The 22,096-nt window shown below is 45.7% G+C and overlaps 2 protein-coding genes across 4 annotated transcripts in view; one reads left to right on the top strand and one right to left on the bottom strand.

The window, feature by feature from the left end:
* The window catches only part of EMILIN2 (elastin microfibril interfacer 2), a 46,486-nt gene extending 44,407 nt beyond the window's left edge, over positions 1 to 2,079 (top strand). Inside the window, exon 9 of the mRNA XM_045527616.1 lies at positions 1,031 to 2,079. Within this exon, the coding sequence (XP_045383572.1) occupies positions 1,031 to 1,368 (338 nt within the window). The 3' untranslated portion in view covers positions 1,369 to 2,079. The remainder of the gene's footprint in view (positions 1 to 1,030) is intronic.
* A 60-nt stretch (positions 2,080 to 2,139) lies between these two features.
* The window catches only part of LPIN2 (lipin 2), an 84,365-nt gene continuing 64,408 nt past the window's right edge, over positions 2,140 to 22,096 (bottom strand). For 2 of the 3 annotated variants that reach the window (XM_045527401.1, XM_045527399.1), the window contains exons 8-20: positions 21,573 to 21,672; positions 18,138 to 18,325; positions 16,284 to 16,377; positions 15,814 to 15,883; positions 14,998 to 15,087; positions 13,927 to 14,009; positions 12,827 to 12,971; positions 11,974 to 12,122; positions 11,382 to 11,468; positions 9,815 to 9,967; positions 9,330 to 9,444; positions 8,574 to 8,677; positions 2,140 to 4,310 (exon numbers count right to left, since the gene is read on the bottom strand). In XM_045527401.1, coding sequence (XP_045383357.1) covers positions 4,115 to 4,310; positions 8,574 to 8,677; positions 9,330 to 9,444; positions 9,815 to 9,967; positions 11,382 to 11,468; positions 11,974 to 12,122; positions 12,827 to 12,971; positions 13,927 to 14,009; positions 14,998 to 15,087; positions 15,814 to 15,883; positions 16,284 to 16,377; positions 18,138 to 18,325; positions 21,573 to 21,672 — 1,574 coding nt within the window. In that variant the 3' untranslated portion in view covers positions 2,140 to 4,114. Of the gene's footprint in view, positions 4,311 to 4,789; positions 8,304 to 8,573; positions 8,678 to 9,329; positions 9,445 to 9,814; positions 9,968 to 11,381; positions 11,469 to 11,973; positions 12,123 to 12,826; positions 12,972 to 13,926; positions 14,010 to 14,997; positions 15,088 to 15,813; positions 15,884 to 16,283; positions 16,378 to 18,137; positions 18,326 to 21,572; positions 21,673 to 22,096 lie in introns of those variants that run through there. The other variant, XM_045527400.1, reaches the window with a different exon arrangement.

Here is a 22,096-nt window from a genome sequence, read left to right as displayed (position 1 = left end):
CTGCCCTTGGGAGGAGGAGCTCTTGGCTTCCCGCTCAGTAGCTGCTGGCCACCACCCTCACCTGACCACTTCCCGGCTAGATCTCCCCCCTTAGGGCCGTGGCTCTTAAAGGTCAGCATAAAGTCACCTGCAGCATGTGGAAAAATCTGGATCCCCAGGCCCACTGGGGCGAAGCTCGGCATCTGAGACAGGTCAGGTGGGAAGGGTGCCTCGGCATCCACCTGGGCCCCCGCCAAGTTGCCACGGCCTTTGGGGTCAGGCTGCCCCCCTCCTGCCACTCCACGCTGCCTTGCTGATCTTTGCGAGCAGGGTCAGTGACTGATGTTTCTTGCATTCCCAGAACAACTAGTTTCACGTAAAACAGGTGCTCAGTAAATCCTGGGGAGCGCCAGTGAGGCTTCACTGCAGGTGGACTCCAGCAAAGACAGAGCCAAGCCCAGAGTGCCAGAGCCAGCCGCCTTGGGCAAGATTCCAGCAGCTCTAAATTACTCGCTGCCCAAAGCTGGGCAAGGCCCAGTGCGCTTTGCACAGCCCATGGGAGGTAGCTGCTCCTGCCAGCTTTTGCCGTGGGCTGAGTCTGCAAATAGTACACTTACAAACCTTATTTATCCCTCATCTCTAGCCTCCAGGCCCAGAACATGTGGGCTGAGTGGCAGTGCCATGCGTGTATGCCACCTGTGTACTTGTCCAACAGGGACACTGGCCCTTCTGCATGAAGAGGCCTGGCCTCCTGGGATATTTGGTCCTGCCTCATGGTTGTTGTGCCCAGCAGCCCAGCCTTGAGCCTGATTGCAAGTTGGCTGGAGGTGGTTTTAGTGGGGGAGAAGTGCCCCAGGAGGCACTCTTGGGTCAGTGGCAAAAAGCAGCTGAGGTGGCCTCAGTCGTGGGCGCCTGCAGGTGGGTGCAGCACAAAAGCGACTAGCTTCCCCCACCCGGCTGCCGTCTGCGGGCAGGCCCGGCTGTCTGTTTGCCCACGGCAAGGGCTGGGATGGCATCAGGTGAACTCTCACGCCTGCCTTCCTCCTCCCAGGGGTCTTCACGGCGCCATACGACGGGCGCTACCTCATCACGGCCACCCTCACACCTGAGAGGGAGGCCTACGTGGAGGCAGTGCTCTCCGTGTCCAACGCCAGCGTGGCCCAGCTGCACACAGCCGGCTATAGGAGGGAGTTCCTGGAATACCACCAGCCTCCTGGGGCTCTGCACACCTGCGGGGGCCCCGGGACCTTCCACCTCATCGTGCACTTGAAGGCAGGAGACGGAGTCAACATCGTGGTGACGGGGGGCAGGCTGGCGCACACGGACTTTGACGAAATGTACTCCACGTTCAGTGGGGTGTTTTTATATCCTTCCCTTTCCCACCTCTAGGGTGCTGGGGAGAGGTACGGGGAAAGAGCTGTGGAAACTCTGAAGCTTTAATATATTTGGTTTTGGTACGTACTGGAGCACTGGTCTGGAGTTTTCTGCCCCCACCACCGCCCCCAACATGAAGGCCGTCCGGCCGCCATACCTCGCAGCGTCCAGGCAGGCAGTGAGGAGTGAGGCGCAAGGTCAGTGTGGCCACTGGTTTTCTGTCGCTCTAACTGGATAACTGGCAGACTTGGAGAGGCCCTCCTGCTCGTGAGCCGGATCCTCCCCGGCATCTTGCCGGCCTCCAGCTCCACTCTGAGGGTTCCTGGGTTCCACCTGCTCCCCCAGGGCACAGGCTGGGGGCTGGTGTCCTGCTGATGGAGGGGGAGGAGCTGCTGGGCTAAGACGGCCCTGGCTGATCTTTACTGGAGAGCAACGCCGTGGCCAACCGTCTGTCTGTATTTACACTGCCATGCGGGAGAAAAGTTTAAACACTGAAATGCTGAGGTGGCCCATGCCACCACACAGGGACTGTGAGTTTACGGTTTGGGCTGGTCCACGCTTGGTCCACCACTGCCACCAGGGCTTTCCCCTGCTCACCGGGACTGCTGATGGGGATGCGTTAGAGACTGTTCACGAAGCTTGTTGGCTCCTCAAATGGCATGTACAATTGACGTGCAAAGACAGGGAGTGCCAATAAAGATGTAAAACCACTTCAAGTTTTTTTAAGCCTGGTGCCTCATGGACTGGAAGTTGTTGTAAAAAGCCAACTGTAGAAAGGTAATTGGGTTTTTCTGTTTATGGGCTGTGCAGAAAATAATCTTGAATAAACTAATCTCAAATATAAAACTGTTACTCCTCAGCATCCAAGATGTACACTTGGGTTTTGCTTTTGGCTTATACAGACAGACCAGATGTGCGTGGAGGTCCAGGCCCCCGTGTGATCCCACAGCTGGAGAGGCTCCTCCAGGGGATGCTGGAAACTCGCATCTCATGGGCAGCTGCCCAGGCTGATGAGACCGAGTCCCTGTTGCCTCACTGCACAGCTCTCTAGCAGACACAGCTGGCGAACGCTCAGGTTCCTAAGCAACAAGAGGCCCAACATAAAACTGATCACACACTGAAAGCTGAGATCATCTGAGAAAGCAGGGGTCTTCTCACAGCAAGCGTGTTCTGTTCCAAGGGGAAGCCCAGACATGTTAATCCTTCACCAGCAGCCACAGAAAGCTCTAGGCACCCTTAGCTCAAGGTGGTCTTTGCTAATCAGATTGGCAAAGCCTGTTTGTTTGGTCAATCAGGTACCACCGGGGAAAGGCACATACCTCAGGGCAAGGTTTGGACAGTAGATACAAGAGCTCTGGTTTCCTTGGCCTGCACTGAGCCATTAGACGCTGCTCTTATGCTGTAAAATGCTCTGAGTGAGTTCCAAAGACTGTTAGCAAATGAGACTACAGGCAGGCCACTGGAAACAAAGGCGTTCTCATTTGTGCCCCTCCTCCAGCCAGGGAGCATGAGCAAGAACTAAAAGTTTCCTGTTTTACTATTTTAAAATTTGGACCTCTTTGTCCAGGAGCAGGAGGGAGAATGGCATTCTCGCCCTTTGTTTCTCTAGCTGGGGAACTGGCCAAAGGTAGCTGTCAGAGTACCCTTGGTTATCCTAGAAATGACTCATGGAAAAAAAAAACCAACACAGCTGAGCATTTTCAGGAAAACCCAGTTGGCACGTGTACGCGCTTTTGCCCTTTTCCCTCATACTCCCTTTTAGAAGACCTTACTCAGTGCCAAAGGGGACAAATGCTCAACAGCTGGAAAAGCAGGGACCAGAGAGAAAGTAGATAATGATTTTTCTTTCCTACTTGGTAAATAGTTCTCTAGAGCATCAAGTAAAAACTTGCTTCTCCTCTCTCAATGCATCTTGGCTCATTTACTGACAAAGGTGAAGTTCAGCTCGGTGTATCCAAGACAGGCAAAACAAAACAAGCCCAATTAAGTTGATCTTGCCTCTACTTTAAGATGAATAAGATGAAAGGTGGATTCGGCCCATTTAGGAGATGGCATCTTTATAAAGCGAAAGGCTGTCTTTTTGTACAGAGGGAAAACAGGTCAGCTGAGTTCAGGGTTGTGGGGTTCGCAGCAGCTCCCTGAAGTGGCGAGCCTGCGGGTCAGAGGTATGACCAAACCCTGAGGCGTAAATCAGGCACAAGGTCACAACTTCCAAAATCAAGGCGTTGTTGCTGAAAAGGGCCAGAGAACTTAATGTAAACAGACAAGACGGGGATAGTCCACTCCCTATAACACCCCGTGTAACAATAGCAAATGGCCTTATTTAAATGATTAAAAACAAAATGATACCTGCAATATAGAATGCAAATCAATATAAAGTACATTAGAAATTATTTTCAGGTTGGCACATTGATCTACCTTTCCCAAATGACTCACCTCTCAGACGGCCTCTCACAATTTACATCCTTGCTGCTTGAAAAGAGAGGAGTGTCTACGTGGAGTGTTTGTGATTAGAGACATACTCCATGCTCGTAGCTCTGAAACATGGCTTTGTATGTACCCACACCCACTTTAACACACATACATGTTTTCCTCATACTGTTCTATAAATGGGAAGGAAAAAGGAAGGACACGTGCAAACTCCAAGGGGTGAAGGGTGCAACACAAGGAAGCTGCGCTCCAGTCCCTGAGCCCAGGGATGCAACGCCCACTGCTTCTCTGAAGCATTAGGAGCCGCTCTGGGTAAAAATCATTTCCTTTGTTATCGAACTCCATGTGAGCCCTTCCATTCTATTCCCAAAGTGCACTCCAGACACATGGTTCTCGGCACCCAGCCATCACGCCATGGCAAAGCAGCATCAAATGCGAGAGTTTTCCATACTTGAAGGCACATGCTCATGGAGGGACTGTGATACACGATGCTCAACATATGCTGCATTTGGTAGGGGCCCAGTGATCTGAGAGGATAAAAAAATGCTTATTTAAATAATCTGTCAGATGTGGTTTTTGACCACTTTGACTCTGCCTATCTGATGAAAACATCAGGCTTGCTAAGTTGTATTCACTCCTAGGAATGGTTTACTGAAAGGTGGTGTGAGTCCTGTCCATGGCTCTGGACAGGACTCCCAGGGGAACTCTGGAGGGCCGAGGGGTAGGAGGTAAACACAGCCTTGTGGACACCAGCGAGACCACAGAAGAAATTACATATGTATGAATGAGTCATCTCCTGGCAGAACACACAAAGCAACAGGCTAGTTCCTGTGGGTGTAGCCTCACTTCTGGAGTCAGGTTTTAAAAATAAGCACCTAAAAGAAGTCCCTCCCATTGATACATTTAAGTGCCAGCAAAGATCAAAATGCTAATTTATGGAAATTATCAATTGCTGGCAAGAGTATAGAGAAAATGGTTTAAATGCCCCCTAAAGGAAACAGGCAAATGCATTCAGTTTATGTTTATTTTTGTAACATTTTGTTTTGAACATCAAACACTGCACCAAAATATGAGCCATTCGTTTTAAGACAATTGTCTTTACCATAACTAAGAGACTGTACTGATGTTTACAATTAATTTGACAACTTAAAACTTATTAGTGACATTGCTGTCTAATCAAATACTTGTCATCATAGGCTGAACATAATTATTAAATTAAAAGAACAAAGGTTCCCCTCCATTCCTCACCTTCAAACCAAACCCCAAAGTAGTTTTCACCTGGAAAGAGCACTTTTTACGGAAAATCAATTTTTAACCGGTTTTGTTAATCACAGTAAGCTCCAAAAATTGGGAAAACAAGGCTTCCCAGAGTACATAGGATGATACTAAAAAAGATAAAACTCCCTGGAAGAGTCTGTTTTCACCAACTTGCAAAAAGTGAAAGAGCAACTTCTGTTTGTCCCGTAAGAGTTCACGCCTGAACGCCCACGAGCAAACCTTGCAGGGCTGCGTGCGGCCGACAGCCGGGTAGGCCGTGCTGGGGCAGAGCCCTCCCAGTTATCCCGTCCGCTCTGTTCCTCAGCTGTTCTCCCTATGATTTTTAGCAGCTTTCATTTTAGAACATCACATACATAAGCTTTTTCTTTTTCCAGTTGAAAACTATGCAGATGTTTTTAAACACAGCAAAACACAGTACTCAAGCGTGGAGGCTGCCTGCATGCTCCAGGCCCACATGTGCACCTCGCACAGCCTGACAAGAGGCAGATGGCGGCAGGACGAGCTTCAACACTCGGACACCAAAGCAAATACGAGAGTTAGACTGCATTGCAAAGAAGGAAACGGACCTTTTTCACCACTGGAGCAACCGAAAGAATGATGTAGAGCCCAATGTGCCTACAATCTCCCTGCCGCATCACCCGGCACTGAAGACAGAGCGAGGGTGATGCTTCAATTCACCATCCTCAGGGTTTGTGTACAAACACACTCGAGGGCATCTCTCTTTCACAGAAAGAACAAATGTCATTTGTACCAAAATGGCAATGGATTTTCAGCACAAACTTAAAACTTTCATTAACACTACAGCAAAAGTAATCATCTACTTTCAGCAAGAAGGACTCCTTTAAACAAGGAAAAAGACTCACATTAATTAGCCTATGTACCCACTGGATCAACCTGCAGCAACGAAGTCTAGTGCTAATGGACACCAGGGCAGAGGGGCCAGCCACTCTCAACACAGGGCCGGGAGATCCAGGTCCTAGACTGGACCCTCTAACAAGGCCATGTGTCCAAAGAGAAAAGCTTATCAAGAAAAAGAAACAAACTACCTACTCAAAAACTCTTTAAAGGACAACCTAAAAAGAACTGAAGAAGATGTATATTAAGATGTTCGGTACCACACATATGCAAAGAAGTCCTACTAGGCTCAGGTTAAGCACATAAAGTTCTCGTTCCTCCTCTAAATAGAAGGCAGTCGAGGACGTGGTGACGGCATCTACGAAATAAAGTGGCTACATGGCTGCTCTACTAGAATTTTAACTCACTAACTGGGCAGAACTTCATACAAACATAACCTAGGATCTCTAACCTACTATATATAAATAAACTGATTAAACAATTAGTTCCGTGAACTACTTAAGGGGGGGCAAGGTTTGCACCACAGAAAGCTTGTGTTGTCCCTTCTCTGGGAACATGCGCCTCCTAGGTTTTCCCACTGGGAATTGTGCTCAAGGGATTTCAACATTGTCTCTGCATCCAACAGCACTAGGAAAAAGTGGCTGCAATCAGTCATGGACTTTCAACTCTCCAATCTGGAAAAATAACCACCCCTATTCCCTATCTCTAGAGCAGTATTATTTTGGGTAAAGCAAACTAAAACAGGAGGCCCTCTAAATATGACTGCAGGGACACAGAGTTGGAAATGAAACTTTCCCAAGAGCACAGAGTCTGTATCTGCAGCTCCTCTTTGCTCAGCAACCTCCACCTCCTGTGTTTTCAACAATGGAGGACTATGACTGGGGGTCGTTTCTGGTGCCCTAGAATTCTCCTCTCCAGTAGTTTTCTTGGTGTCAATATTGCAGTGGCCACCAACACCCAGCAAATCGCAAGCTCTGGAGGGGCGGACTGCACACAACCCTTCCCTGGTACTGTCTAGTTTGGACATTTGACATGAGCTCATTACAACCAGGTCAATAAATGGAGCTGCACCGTCATGGATCTAACAGGGCAGCCTCTGCACCGCTGACCACAGGAATCCCCAGCTAGAGGGGTCAGAACGTGGGCTGGGGACACTGTGGAGGGGTGGTCTGCTCAACAGGAGCTCTAAGGCCCCTCTCTTGCATGTGTCCATGGGCTTTATTACAGGGTGTTGATTCCAAATGCCAAATCCAAACACTGCTGGCCAGTGGCCTTCAAGCAAGCTTCACTGCATTTCCCTGGCAAATCTGGACCACAGAATTCTAGAAATCCTGTCACAATGCAAGACACCAAAAAGCCCACCTAAGCCAGGCAACTGGCAGAGGGAAATGGTCCTCTTCCCAGGACCCAGTGCAAGTGTGCATCTGCATTTCTGGGCCTCCCTGAAAACACAGTTGTTGGCATGTTTTTGTTTGTCTTCAAACCCAACTTTCTCACCATTAGTACTTTTATTACAGACATCAAATACCTGCAAGATCTCTTCTTCTGGTTAGGTCTAAGAAATAAAAGTCTCTCATCGTGGATTAGTCACAGACGAGAAGATGATCTAAGGGGATTTTCTCCTCCAGAAGCCCAAGTCTGCAGGGCTGGGCTCTGCGGCTCTGGTGCATGGATCCTGGGGGCATCCCGCCCAACTTGGCTCACTGGAGCAGCTGTCCCATTCAGTGTAGCAGGAAATGAGGTGCCCAAAGGCGAAACGTGCACAGGTAGTTTCAGCCAATATCACTAACGGGACCTGCCACAGTTCAGAGGACCCTGACCCGCTGAAGAAAGCCCTGGTTACAGAGAGAAACCATCTCAACTGCCCAGTGGAAATTATAACACTTTACTTTGCGTAATGTTTTGGTCCACTCTTTTTAAGCTTTTTTTCTTCCTTTTAAATTATGCAATGAAAGGAGCACCCAGCACACAACTTGATAAGAAGCACGTGTGCAGCCCACAGGGGAGGGAAGAACAGGCCTCTGGCCCCAGGCCAAGCCCTTCCCTTCTCCCTCCGGGCGCTGAGGTGTAGACCTGCAGAGCCCGAGCAGCCAGCCTGGGAAGGCAAAGGAGGATGCCGGTGCCAACTCCAGGAGCCCCTGGCCCTGCTCGGGAAAGCTAGTGTCCAAGGTTGGCAGAAGGGCCAGTCACCTTCCCCTGCTGTGAGAAGACTGAGCCCTGCCTGTCCGATGGAGATGCCACCTCAGGCCAAGTCGTCCAGGTCCACTTCAGGGATCGGGTCTCGCCAGTAGCAGAAGGAGCTGAACTCTGGGCAGGGAAAGGCAGAATTCTGTTCCTTACTGAGAAGTGGGAACACGTGCTCCACAAGCTCGCTCAGCCTGTGGTACCTAGGAGAAGGTTGGGGAAGAGACAGACTATGGGTTGTGAAGCTGGCTACTCAGCTTCCCAGATAGGCAGGTTCAGAGATAGCCTAAGTCCTGTCCCAGGGCTAACGTCCTCCGCCAAGTCTAGGATAACCAGGGACCCCTTAAACCATTAGTTTGGAAGAGGTGGAGTTCTGATCCTTCGACCGAAGCCTGATCTCAGCTAGCATCTCTCTGTCCTGAACTGTGCCCTTGGCAGCAGGGCGCTGGGCCGGGAACTGGGAATGCACTTACGATGACTTGTTTCCTTTGGTCCTTTCTTGTATTAATTCACCTTTGGGGTTCACAGTGAATATTCTACAGTCTGGAACTCCAACTTGTGTGTAGGCATAGACATCCTGCAGAAGAAAACATCAAGCAGGGTGAGTCCAGTGGGAAGAAATCAGGAGACACTTCTCAGGCTCCTCGTGAGCCAGAGTACTGCATGCGGAGAATCTCCATGGGAAACACATGGAGTTGGGCACAGTGCAGTTCTGCCACCAAAACTGAGCTCACACAAACATAAAGTAGAGAGCGGCGCCAAACCCAGAGGGCACTCAGAGGGTCAGAAAATGGGCAGCTACCAAGGAGAAGCCAGGGGCCCTGAAGCAGAAGGACCAGGAGGCAACGACTCCCACAGCTGAGGCACGATGGCCCCATGAAGGAAGCAGGTGGAAAGTGCTAGTGAAGGGTCAATCCTCAGGCCCTGTTCAGGGCGGATCCAGGGACATGGCTTAGAGCCACTCAAATGAGTTAGAGCTGCCTGAGGAAATGGAATTGAAGCCACAGAAACAGAAAGAAAGCTAAAAGTTCTGTGGCAGAACTGCACCTATGGGACCGCCCCAATTGCTATAGAAATGTGGAACAGATCAATTGAAAACCCCCTAAGCAAAACACACATCTCATTTTGCTTACAAAATTGGCTTGATACTTATGACACGGCTACACCCTAAAAAGCACATGCCTCTCAATTTCCACCACACCAGAATCCAGAGCCCGGGAGACACTTACATTTGGACGGTTTCCAAAGGCAGCATAGAAGGGCTGCTTGGATGGAGCAAACAGATTCTTGATATCATTTAGACACTCAATCTTGAACTTCTCTGGTTTCTTTTCTATCACTTCCCTAAGAAAAAAAATTAAAATACAATCACAAAACTCAGAGTGGTAGTTTTCCCTAGTGTGTGGTTCTGAAAAAATTTTAGTGCTCGTAACTACCCAACTTTAACTCTTTATAACTGGTATCTTTCTATTTCCTTGCCAGTCTGATGACTAAGAAAACTTGAGTGACAGGGTTTAGGGAAGGAGAAAACTTGACTCTCCTAGCACTTGACTTTTCTTCACCATGTCCGACATGGGGCAGGTGAAGGGAGTGCGTTAGGATGCTCCACGGGGGCCAGAGAACCGAGAGGCACGGCAGCCTGCCGTCCACTCTCACATACACTCTGTGCGCCCAGCCCTGCCTACACCGCAGAGCTGGCCTGCCAGGGAGGTACCTGTGGAAGGCGGAGAACAAGCTGCTGGGGGACAGCATCAGAGGGCCCCGGGGCAAGATCGTGCCCTTGTCATTGACCCAGTGCAGGTAACCCCGGGTCATGTCAGCCATGCCAATGGCACGGGCCGAACAGTATAGAAACTTGTAGCCATTCCTGAAAGAAAGCACATCCTGTTAGCCCACGTGTTTCAGCTAAAGGAAAAAACAAAACAAAACAAAACATTTTTCTTTTAAAGGATACAAATAAAGTTCCTTTCATTTGCTATGAAAACCAAATCCTTGAATTTAGCAAGAAACCAGTTAGGATTACAAAGATTTCACTGCTCCACGAGACACCAGGGAGCACACATGCAACTAGGGAGTATGCTCCGTTTATAATTATGGATATGACCTGCTCAGCGACTAGTCCGTGAAAGCCTGGTTACAGAACAGACAAAAACCTTGGACTATCTTTAAACTATCTACTGCAAAGGAAAGACACAAGGCAGACTGGGTCTTGCTATGTTGCCTAGGCTGGTCTCCAACTCCTAGGCTCACGTAATCCTCACTGCCCCCCTGACCCCATCTCAGCCTTCTGAGTAGCTAGGACTACAGGTTGTACCTGGTCAAAGAAATACAATTTAAAAATACTCAGAAAATAGGCCGGGCATGGTGGCTCACGCCTGTAATCCTAGCACTCTGGGAGGCCGAGGCGGGTGGATCGCTCGAGGTCAGGAGTTCGAGACCAGCCTGAGCAACAGCGAGACCCCGTCTCTACTAAAAATAGAAAGAAATTACCTGGCCAACTAAAATATATATAGAAAAAATTATCCGGGCATGGTGGTGCATGCCAGTAGTCCCAGCTACTTGGGAGGCTGAGGCAGTAGGATCGCTTAAGCCCAGGAGTTTGAGGTTGCTGTGAGCTAGGCTGATGCCATGGCACTCACTCTAGCCAGGGCAACAAAGCAACACTCTGTCTCAAAACAAACAAACAAACAAACAAAAAAAAAAAAAACCTCAGAAAATAAACCAAAAAATGAAAATCAGCTCTATTGTTAAATTCTAGCTAAAAAAAAAAAAAAAAAAAAAAAAAAATTATGGGGCTGGGCATGTGTGGTGGCTCACATCTGTCATTCTAGCACTTTGGGAGGATCACCTGAGCCTGGAAGTTTCAGGTTACAGTGAGCTATGATTGCGCTACTGCACTCCAGCCTGGGCGACAGAGTGAGACCTTGTCTCAAAAAAAATAAAATAAAATAAAATAAAAAGAAAAGAAAAGAAAAAAGAAAATCACAGCTGTAATTACAGACGTAGGTAGTGCTTCAAACTCTTAGCATCATGAGGATGAACTGAGGTAATACAGGCAAGACACTGTCATGCGATGCCAGGCACACATAGCTCCTGCTCTGTCAGCGGGGCTTCACTCACCTCTGTGAGGACACAGGGACAGGAGTGAGAAAGAGGAGCAGGAAAGCTGGACCACAGGGACGTGACTTATGGGGACTGAGGACTTATGCTATTTTTCTATAGTTCTTAAAGCAACACTGTAGCTCACCAGAGCAAGGTGACACGGCAGAGGGGATACCTACTCGTTGATGGAATGGTAGAGCTTTGCTATACCCTGATGAGTCCAGTCTTTACCCAGCTGTGGGAGAATCTGTCCCAAAGCATCGGACCTAACAGGGCACAAAGAGGAAAAGGCATCAGGAATCAAACATGTAAGTTTTCCTATTTGGCTGAGTATCAGCTGCCAATCAGCAGCGGCAACCCTGCAAGCCAGTCTCACCACAGTCCCACACGACTGCGAGGCCGTGCCCTGCACACAGCCCCTGAGGTACTTCTCACAGCGCAGTCCCACAAGAGCCAGATATTAGTTTTCAGAGATAATTTACAACATACCTCCTCATTTTCTCTTTCCTAATGTCAACAGCTTCTGTTTTGACCTCAGAATTGAGACCAAATAACTAAATCTTATCAAGAGTTGCTTCTGACATTAAATCTGTATGGCTCCACCCACCTCCTCCTACCATAAAATGACCCCGTGTGGACTCGGCTCAGGCCATCTCAGGGCAGATGGGTCCCTCGAGGCTGGGGCTGAGTACCCGGCTGAGGCATCCCTGCCCCGCACTGTGCCTCCCTGGGTGCAGAGTTGCTCCCAAGCCACAGTGGGCCAGAGCTTACTTGGTTATTGTTCCATCGATATCGGAAATGATGATCTTGTCATTCCAGTTCCACAGGTAAATGGTCCCTGCACAGCGACAGGTACCCTGATACTGGGTTGTAATACTAAACACAATATCATTGGGGCCATCGTGGAGCTTCAGTTTTGCCTTTTTAAAAAAGCGTAAGAAGAAAATCAGCTGATAACATACAGTTTGCAACAGAGTTAAAAAATTTACAAGACAATAACTGGTGTCCAGGGATCCTGGCAACGAGAGGCAGGACAGTGTCCTTGGCATGAGCACAGCCTGCCTGTGCTGAACTCAGTCACAACACCAGGGGCCGGGGGACCCACTGCTTGAACAGTGTTTTTAGGATTCCAAGGATTTCTCTGAACCTCACAAAACAAAACCTCTCTGCTCTTCTCCCGAACCTGAGAATCACTGCCTTGGCCACAACCTTCTGCTGGTCCCAGCAAGATCATTTCACACTGAAAATGGGTCAAAGTCAGGGGGTAGGAAATAAATAAGAAATGGGAAATTGTGTCTAAAATGTCCTTTATTGCTGTGATTCCCAAGATGTATGTGGCTCAGTGCTGAGTTAGCTGTGTAAGGTTCACTGGGCAATCATGTTAAAAATACTGCTTCCTCGGGCCACTCCCAGAGACAAAGGAAGGAGATCTGGGGTGGGTGGAGGAACCACGGTCACAGGCTCCCCAGGTGGGGGTTGCTCTTGCACTGTGGCTGAGCATTTGCATGACATCCTGTAGTGCGTGTATGGCTGGGGACAGGGGTGGACAGAAGCAGCAGTGCATCAACCTAGACAGGTACTAAAGTAAGTCCCACTGGATCCACACAGATCACACCGGACTCACAATCTGGTCTGAGGAGAGCCGGAGGGACTTCTTGTACGAAGTTGTGCTGCCGTGGCTCAGGAGCTCCACAGGGACGGGGTCCACTTTGATCGATTCTTCAAGCTCCTGTGACCCCTCGTCACTCGAGGAATCATCCTCAGCCGGCCTATTCAACATCAACCCAGTTACTGAAGAGCCAACAGGGCATTCGTTGATGACAGCTTTCCATTCAGGATCAAGACAAAAAACATATCCTAAATCCTTTCTAGGGAAGGGAAGAATTATTTCCTCTGCCATTCTCCCATAGCCACAGCTCCTTATGCCTGAGATATTCACACCATTAACTGACAAGGCCACCTGCTCCTCCCCCTCACAACTGGCAAGCGGTTACTTTCTGGGTGTCATCTGTTATTTTCTGCTATGCCCTGTGAATGCTCTGAGGTCTACTGACTGTTGTTGAAAAGGCTATCTTTCAAAATTACAAATTGAAAAAAATACAATTGCTTATACTGATTTCAAAAAACTAGTAAAGATTTTATACAGCCCTTAAAAGAAGAGAGTAAAGAGGAAGAAAGTAAACCTTCCGGCTTAGACAGACACGAAATGAAAGGGGCAGGGGAGGGGAGAAGGAAGCACGGACTGGGGAAGTGAGCGGGGGCAGAGGCGAGAACGGCACACCACAGCCACTCCTCAGGGCTGGCCGGCCCACGCGTCCAAGGGTGCCATTTCTCTCAGGAAATGAAATTCACCCAAGCCCAGCCTTCAGATTCTTTTTCACTCTGGCACCTGACAGGAAGCAAGGGAAGCCCAGGCACAAGGGACAACTCCCCTAAACATCCCTCCCTACAGTCCTGCCTTCCCTGGGCACCTGATTCCATGGCTCCATAGTGGGGCAGGTATTTAGGAAGCAGTCATAGGCACACTTACTTCTCCAAGCTGATAATATTTTTTAGAAAAGCAGTTGTCATCTGCTCAGGGGCACAGACATGCCACTTACTGTCACATCTACAGGAGAAAGATGTTTCTAAGAATTAAACTAATTGGCCAAGATCAACTCAGAAGCAATGGCCAAGCAGGAGTAGCCTGAGTGCCATGAGCTGGAGGAAGGACAGGGCGCCCACCTGGCACTTGCTGGCTCCTTTGCACTTGACGGCAGGTCACGGGTAGGCGGCACCTCAGATTTTCCCTCCTTGGATTCTGGCAGCTAAAACAGCAAGATGGTAATGGCAATGTGCAATGTTTTCCCTGCAGATAAGCCAAGATTCAACAGCAGCCCTCTCTAGGAAAGAACACAACTGCTTTCTGAACCCACAACTTAAAAATGCTCAAAAAACAGACTTTTTCTACTTTGAGTCAAAGAACAGAAACCTAAGATAGAAGTCACACGCTGCTATGCAGAAAGCTGTGCCTACAGAGCTAGAAGTAAAGAATTTTAAGAACACCATTTCAAGTCACAAAATATGATACAACTGGCCCGAATTTGTTAAGTCCCTGGCAGAGACACCTCCTGGTGTCTGCCGAATAGAAGAAGTGACTGACGCTTCCTTCTCCTGAGAGTGGCTCAGCACATGCAGAAGAGACTGGAAGGCATCCCCCCCAGTGATGTGGACATGAATCTGTTTCAGGTATGACCACCTTTCTGACATCTGAAAAACAGGTGAAACTCCCTGAACCCTCTTTTTCAGAAAGTGCTGGGAAATGAAGACCCGATCTACTGTTCATTTAGTACGGTCCCCTGGGTGAACTCGTTCTGGGGGCACTCTGCTAGAGCAGTTTCTGGTTATTGCACCTAGAGTTGTTCAGGAGCATAATAACCTTTTGCTATGTCTGAAAGATACAGCAGAGAAGTGGAAAGAGCACTGGCTATGGAGTCAGACTCAAGGTCCAGCCTCAGTTCCATCCCTCACCGCTTACATGACCCTCATCAAACTGTATGACTTCTTTGAGCCCAAGTTCCCTCACCTGTGAAAGGGCAATTCAAACATCTCCAGTGCTGACCTACAGTAAAGGCTAGAGATAACACTGACCTAGCAAAGCACCTGCATGCAATAATTGCTCAAAAATGATAACTCTTATTATTATAAAATGGCACTGTATAACCTGCTTTCTTGTGCTTGGCAAAAAGGTTTTTTTAATAAATGAAAGATTCACTTCTTTCAGCCCACAGAAATGATCACCTGTAGGTCTGTTACCTGTTTGGTCATGCTTTCTCTCTTACGCCAAAACCACCAGCGACCAGATTTCTTTGGCATCTTATCTTTAACCCAGGATTCAACTGTGGCCTGCAAACAATCAGCGTGGGTTAGTCTGGGCAATCTACTGGTCACACACCACCTGATGACTTTCCACTGTCACCCCTCAGGACAGTGCCTTATTACAGATGTCAGTAACACTCTCCAAACTCCTCTGGTGTTTGTAACATCTCTGAAAGATGGACACTGTCCTACTTCCATGGTGGCATGGCTTTGGGGCAGTTCTGTGGCATGAGACCAGGTGGTCCAGCTATGTACGACTTTAAGTTCTGGCAGGTGGGTTACAAAGACCAACAAGGCTGATGAGGTCTTCTTCGTGGACAGATTAAAAACAAATCTTGAGGTTCTACGTAACAGATGTCTCAGCCACAATCTGACCTAACCACACCAATATCAAGCTTCTGTTGATCACATCAACCTCTTTCTTGATGCTTCTCCCCACATTAATGAGAGGAAAGAGTTTCTTTTCATTCATGCGATACGTAAAATTAGTAAAATCTCTCAGCTTTTATACTCAAACAAAAACTGGTATAAACAGCTAATATAAATGACAGGAAAAAGTGGGAGCCCAACTAATTTCCTAGAGTTTGGGCATGAGATATTTTTAGTGAGCACATATGGATCTTTGATCTTTTCTATTAAATTCAAATAAGACTTTGGATAGTACCAAGTTCAGAAATATACACATATGGATTTTTCTAAGTACTGTATGCTGCTGACACTTTGGAGAAAGCAACAAAGGGTGGGTCATCTCACCTTAGGCAAACTCTTCTGGAACACCTGCAAGCTGAGGACCATGGGAGCAGCCAAAGCCCAGTTATAGTAACTGCAGTAAACAGAAATTGTACAAAACTATCACACAGTGAAAGTGAGCGAGACAGAGGGAAGGGAGGAGAGAGAGAGGAAGGAAGAGACAAGTAGAAATAACATAAAATTGCTTGTTCTTTTCTATAAAAAGATGATCAGCTAAATTTTTTGTCACATGAATAGTCTTTGCTTCAAGCCTAACTTCTCTAAACAGTAAAATCCATCAAACAGAATAATATTTCAATGCCTCATTTAAAAATAAAGTTGAAGTTTCATTTTCACTTCAAAGTCACTGCTCACTAGCTCATTTACATGAAATGACACATTTTATAGCAAGAAAAACTATAATAATTAAAAATAGCACTTGTAAAAAAACCTGCAAGAATGTGTAAGAATTATAAAAGCCAAGAAGAATTTACCGATTATATATCCGTATTACAAGGTTGGGATTGTCTATGAGTCCGGGGTTTTCTGCAAATTCGTGATAAGTAATGATATGTTCCATGAATTTTTCTGCAATATAAAATAGTAATAATCAATTTGCTTAGAGATTACACAGATCCCCATGTGAGATTATTATAATACTCTCTGCATGCAGAAATGATAGGCTAAAAGAAGTCCTTTTTAAAAAAAAAAAACAAACTTTTTTATAGCCATCAAAAGCAAAATGTCAGACTTTTTTTTTCCACAACAAGAAAAAATACTTTTCTATTCTCCCACTCTTTCACCACTCCTCCAATTAAAACAAACACACAAACAGGAGAAAGGGATATACAGAGACTTCTAGAAAAATAGATTACAGATGTGGCCAGGGACAGGGAAGACAGATAGACACACACACACACACACACACACACACAACTAATGAAAGCTCTAAGTTCCATTCTCATCTGATGGAGGAACTTTACTGGCAGGCAACTGCATTAACTGGGGAATATTCATGGGGGTCTTACAGCTTTAAGGGCACGCTACATTAGAAAAGAAACAAAACGTCTTACAATTGCTTGGAGAATAAAAAAATAAACTCAGAATGTAGCTCAGGATCTGTCAAGAAATGAATCCCAAGTTCTTGCTGAGTGAATGAGAATTTACATAAATGTTATACCTCGTTTCTAAACCTACACTCTAGGAGATCCAGGCCACCAGAGAAATTTCTCACTTGCATTTTCCTCCAGGTAATGTGTCATTATGTACTTTTATTTGCCATTTCTGCCTCTTTCAATAACAAACTCTACCAGACTAAGATACCAATATTTAAAACAAAAGTGTAAACTTTATATAAATTTTGTATTTTCCATCCCTTCCCATATACTTTTAATGCAGGGTTTATGAGGATTATAAAAAGAATGTGATCTGTTTAATTTTGTCCTTATGAGGAACCATAACATACTCTTAATTTCTTGTAAAATATAAAGCAAATAAACAATGAAGAAATGGAGAAGACAGAGGGATAATGAGCATCCTGTGACCCTAGAACGGAAAAACTTCAGGAAAACACAGTTTTAAGTGTCTAGCTACCCAGCATGCTGCATCATACCTTCAAGCCCCTCTAGGAAGAAAGAAGACAAATGATAATGCAAGTCATGGAAGGAAAATCTCTCCTTAGAGGAAAATCAATCAGGGGCCACCAGCCAAACTGAGAAAATACTAACGAGTTTAGTTGAAAGAGGAAAGTAACCACCAAAAAGGCTGAAGAATTAAGGACAGACACACACACAGGTGCTCAGCCCCACCCGGGGGCATCCCCACTATCTCTGCTAAGCTCCTTCCTTATTCTTGAGCAAGTTTTACTCTTGTGGGCCAACCCACGAGACTGATACAGAAAGTAATACTTTTAGTTTTTGCCAGAAAGCCCATTTCGGTGAATGATCAATTTTCTCTAACTTCAGGGACCTACACTCATATATCTAAGGCCCAGTGCTTTCCCGGAGGGTAGCTGGACCCCAGTCCCACAACTATTTCAGTAACTTCACAGGTGAGAAAACCGACGCAGTGTGACCAGACCCCGGCCACTCAGCAAACAGGGCAGCCTGAGAACACTCAAACTCTTAGCTTGAAATCAGAGCCTTTTAGGCACACTCCCTCACCAAAGCCACACCAGAAGAGGTCCTTCAAATGAAGGTCTAAGGGCCTGACATTATAGAAAAATACCTGTTACTTGAACACGATCACTAAACAATTTAAACACCCCAAAGAGCTAAATGGCAGGTTTTAATCCAGTGATGACCAGGCTGCTCTCTGAAGTGAAGGAAGAGCATGACCACCCAGCGCACCTTTAGAAATTTCTCCGTTCTCACTGAGGCCCCCGCACAGGGAGAGGGTGACGTCGGGCAAGTCCATAGCAGAATCTGAGAGGCACTCGGTGCCGCTATCAGCAGCCGCACTTCCCACGGATTGTGGAGACTGGGAGCCGGAGAGTGTGTCGGACTCGGGCCACTGCCTGGAGCTGGGGTCCGATTCACTGTGGACAGCGGATGGGGGAGAAAACCATTTATTACAACTTCTTATACTCCTAGCTTACTGCACAGCTCTATGGGAACTCAAACCAAATAACATACCCCTATAAAAAGGGGCAGATGGACACAATTCAGACAAAGCTTTTCTTAGGTAGGGTTTAGAATCGTATCATAAATGACATTCAAGACAACCTAACATAGTGCTACTGAGGAATTAACTGTGAATACAGTAAATATGTTACAGAATCACTACAGTCATTCACCATAATGCAAACATTTCAACTATGGCTTGTCTGATTTTAATTAAAGGAGTAAAAGAGTTGTAAGTATTTATTTACATTTCCATGATGAAAATGACAGGGTAATTAAGAAAATCTGATGTTTGCAAACCTTTTGATCCTAACTTCCTAGAAAAAGCTGTGGTACTAATATACATCCTGTAGAAAATTACTATAGTCCCTGGCTATGTTCTTTAAAAAAAAAAACAAGGCTTTTCTAAGTTCATCTATTGTTTCACAAAAAAGGAAGCAGAAATTAAGGCAGGGGAAGGTGTGGGAGAGGAAAAACAAAAGAGAAATTAAGCATGAGAAAATTTTCGAGAGGCTAGACCCATCTAGACAAAGAAAGGTATTGAGAAATAAACTGGAAGAAAACTGTTCTTTACAGGAGTTCTTACAGGTGAGGGCCAGAACCAAAGATGAGGTTATTCAACATTTTCATTTTTCTAGATGGTAAGGCACAGAAAACAGGTTTCAGGTGATCAAGGGAAACCTTTTGTAATGGAGAATAAATCTGAGAGAAAATGAACAAGGAAATGGCACCTTAAGTCTCTCAGTCACAAATGTTTACTACTGTACACCTTCGAATAGGTATTTAATGTCACATTTGAGACACTGTTCTAGAATTTTCAAATTCATTTATTTTATTAAAAAAGCTACTATTTTCAATGTTTGATTTAAAAAAACAATGAGAGATCCAGTGAAGTTATTGGATCTTTTGAAAAAAAGTCTCAACTTTGAGCAGTAGGTGACAGCAGGATACAGATATACTGTAAACAGAAGGCAGTTTCAAAAGTTATTAAAATATTATGTTTTGCATTTGAACCAACCAAAGATTTAGGTTTTTGGAAATTTTTTCTCTTAATAGCAATACACTCACACCACAAAATTGAGAATAATTAGACAGACAGAATGTGCTCCTCACTGGAAATGGTAAAGCAGGAAAACCTACTGTGAGGCTGGGGGGTGGGGGGCGCTGGGCCAACCCTTGGGTAAAACACAGTCGGAAGACCACCATGTGTTCACAACACCTGAGTCTTTTCATAGGATACATGGCGAGGGCCCCCCTTGCACTTAGGTGTGACCACATGACTGAGCTGTCGATGTGCACAGAAGGGGTGTGTGGCCCCTTCTCCAGGGGGCCTCTCCTGTGCGATGCTCCCTCCTTTCCCTGCCTGTTGCCTGCAAACCGTGGACTCTAGGCCCCTAAGGGCACGGTGGAGCCTACAGACGGAAGGAGCCTGTGTTCCTGCATCGCTGTGTGCAAGGCCTCCACCCAAACACCAACACTGAATGTTATCACGTGAACAAAAAATAGACTTCTACTGTGGTAAGCCAATGAGATCTTCATCAGTTATAGGAGCTAGTTAGTGTTACTCCAACCAAATAACAACATCTATGCACATTTGATGTCATCTAACTCAACATGTTGCCAAATCCACAAGAGTGATATAATTTATGTTAAGGTTTAGCTGGATATTTAGTATTAAAGATGATAATGATCCTGACAAAACAAATGCTTATAGGCATAAAACAGTCTCACTACTTTTAAGTACTTATGAAATGTCTCAAGAAATAATTCATGAGGTAGGAAGCTTAGTGGGTGGACAGTGACCCTACACTTTTAAATTATAGTAGAGTGTATAAAGATCCCATTGCATTAGTTACTCTATTTTTAAAAAGGGAAACTAAGACATCTTAGTTTCCTAAGGAATACCAATGTAAATAAACAATTAAGGGCTAGGAGCAGTGGCTCATGGCTGTAATCCTAGCACTCTGAGAGGTAGAGGCAGGAGGATCACTTGAGGTTAGGAGTTCAACACCAGCCTGGGTAAGAGCAAGATCCTGTTCCTATTAAAAATAGAAAAATGAGCCAGTGTTGTGGCACATGCCTATAGTCCCAGCTACTTGGGAGGCTGAGGCAAAACGATCGCTTGAGCCCAGGAGTCGGGGGCTGCAGTGAACTACAATGACGCCACTGCACTCTACCCAGGGCGACAGAGCAAGACTCTGTCAAAAAAAAAAAAAAAATTAAGGTTTGGAAAATATAAAAAAAAGTGACAATTCTATGACAGTTTACACTTTAACTTTCTTATTGTTAAAAAGTTTCAGTTTTCCTACCTTAAAAGAATTCAACTTATCACTTCAAATGAAGTAGCTATTTTGAGCCTAGTTTAGGGTAGAAAGCTAGTTAAGAGTTTTAAGAACCTCCCCAAAATATCTATATTTTAAATATCTTTATGTCAATCCCATCTTTCTATTCCAAATAAAAAATGAAATGTGTTTTCAACAACTCATTAAGAAGTGTTTAATGATGTGTGCCTATGATTCAGTATATTCGAGTCTACTTTCCATAAAGTTCAGTTGCTTTTTATAACCAGAGTATTACAATGGAATTCCCCTAAGAGTGGAAATGAACTTGGGAAGACAGTCCAAGTGCATCATATTGAGTTAGTCAAATGGGAAAACAGTGAGGGGCCGAGAGGAAGGCTATGTGAAACTGGGGGGCTGCAGGGAACGTGGGGCACACAGGCCTGCTGGAAGGGTGTCTCAATAGACTAGACCCAGGTCTGAGTTCAGAAAAGGCCTGGGATCTCAAACTCTCCAAAGCAATGAAGGCATTCTTTGTAAAACATCAAAAAAATGCTAAAAAACTTTCCCAAGCATGTTGAATTTGCATTAATGACTATAAAAAGTGCTTATCTGAATTCATATGCACTTATGTAGGTTAACTAGTGTTTTTCTCCTCATTGTATTGAAAATGTCTTCACGAAACAGGTCATTACTAGTTTCAAATCACAACAGTCAAAACAACACATGCACTATTTCTGAATTTTCCAAAACCTGAAGTCACAAAGATGATGGCTAAGGGACACCATCACCTTGTCATTTTCCTCAGATGTCATGTTCTGCTCTAGAAGTAACTAGGATATTTCAGAGCTGTCCACCCTTTAACACACACGGAACACACTACCTTTTAGGGAAATAGAGAGCTGCAACTTCAGGCTCTAGAGCCTTTAGGTCGTCAAGGTAAATATCATCAGGTCCCTGGTGCTGGCTTCTCTTGTGAATACCTGTTTTTACATGTTTAAAAAAAAAAAAATCAGAGGTAAGAATTTAGTTATTCTTCACTTCTGACCACTCCGCAAAAAACACAAAGGTCTGCAAACAATAAAAGACTGACCGACTGACTGACCATGATTTGAATAGGATTTTATTTTTAGAAATGTCAATTAACTTTTTTAGTTGTGCTGGTTCTCAACCGTCCATGCCAGTGGAAGAGAAGTTCAGTACTCAATAAACATGTCGATTTACTCATTCTTTCATTTGCTGTTACATAAATAATCTTGGCCCCTAAATAACTTAGATTTAATGAAGTTGTTTTTTTATATTTATAGGTAAGAACAAGCATGACCAAACTCGATGCAAACACCTGCGTTGAAAATGGAGGCCATTACTCTCAAACCATGAGGGGAAGGTTGTCGGGGAACAGAATAT

Source organism: Lemur catta, chromosome 16 (assembly GCF_020740605.2).
Source record: "Lemur catta isolate mLemCat1 chromosome 16, mLemCat1.pri, whole genome shotgun sequence".
Lineage (NCBI taxonomy): Eukaryota > Metazoa > Chordata > Mammalia > Primates > Lemuridae > Lemur > Lemur catta.
The sequence above is the reverse complement of the archived record's forward strand: the minus strand, read 5'-3'. Positions and strand labels throughout refer to the sequence as shown.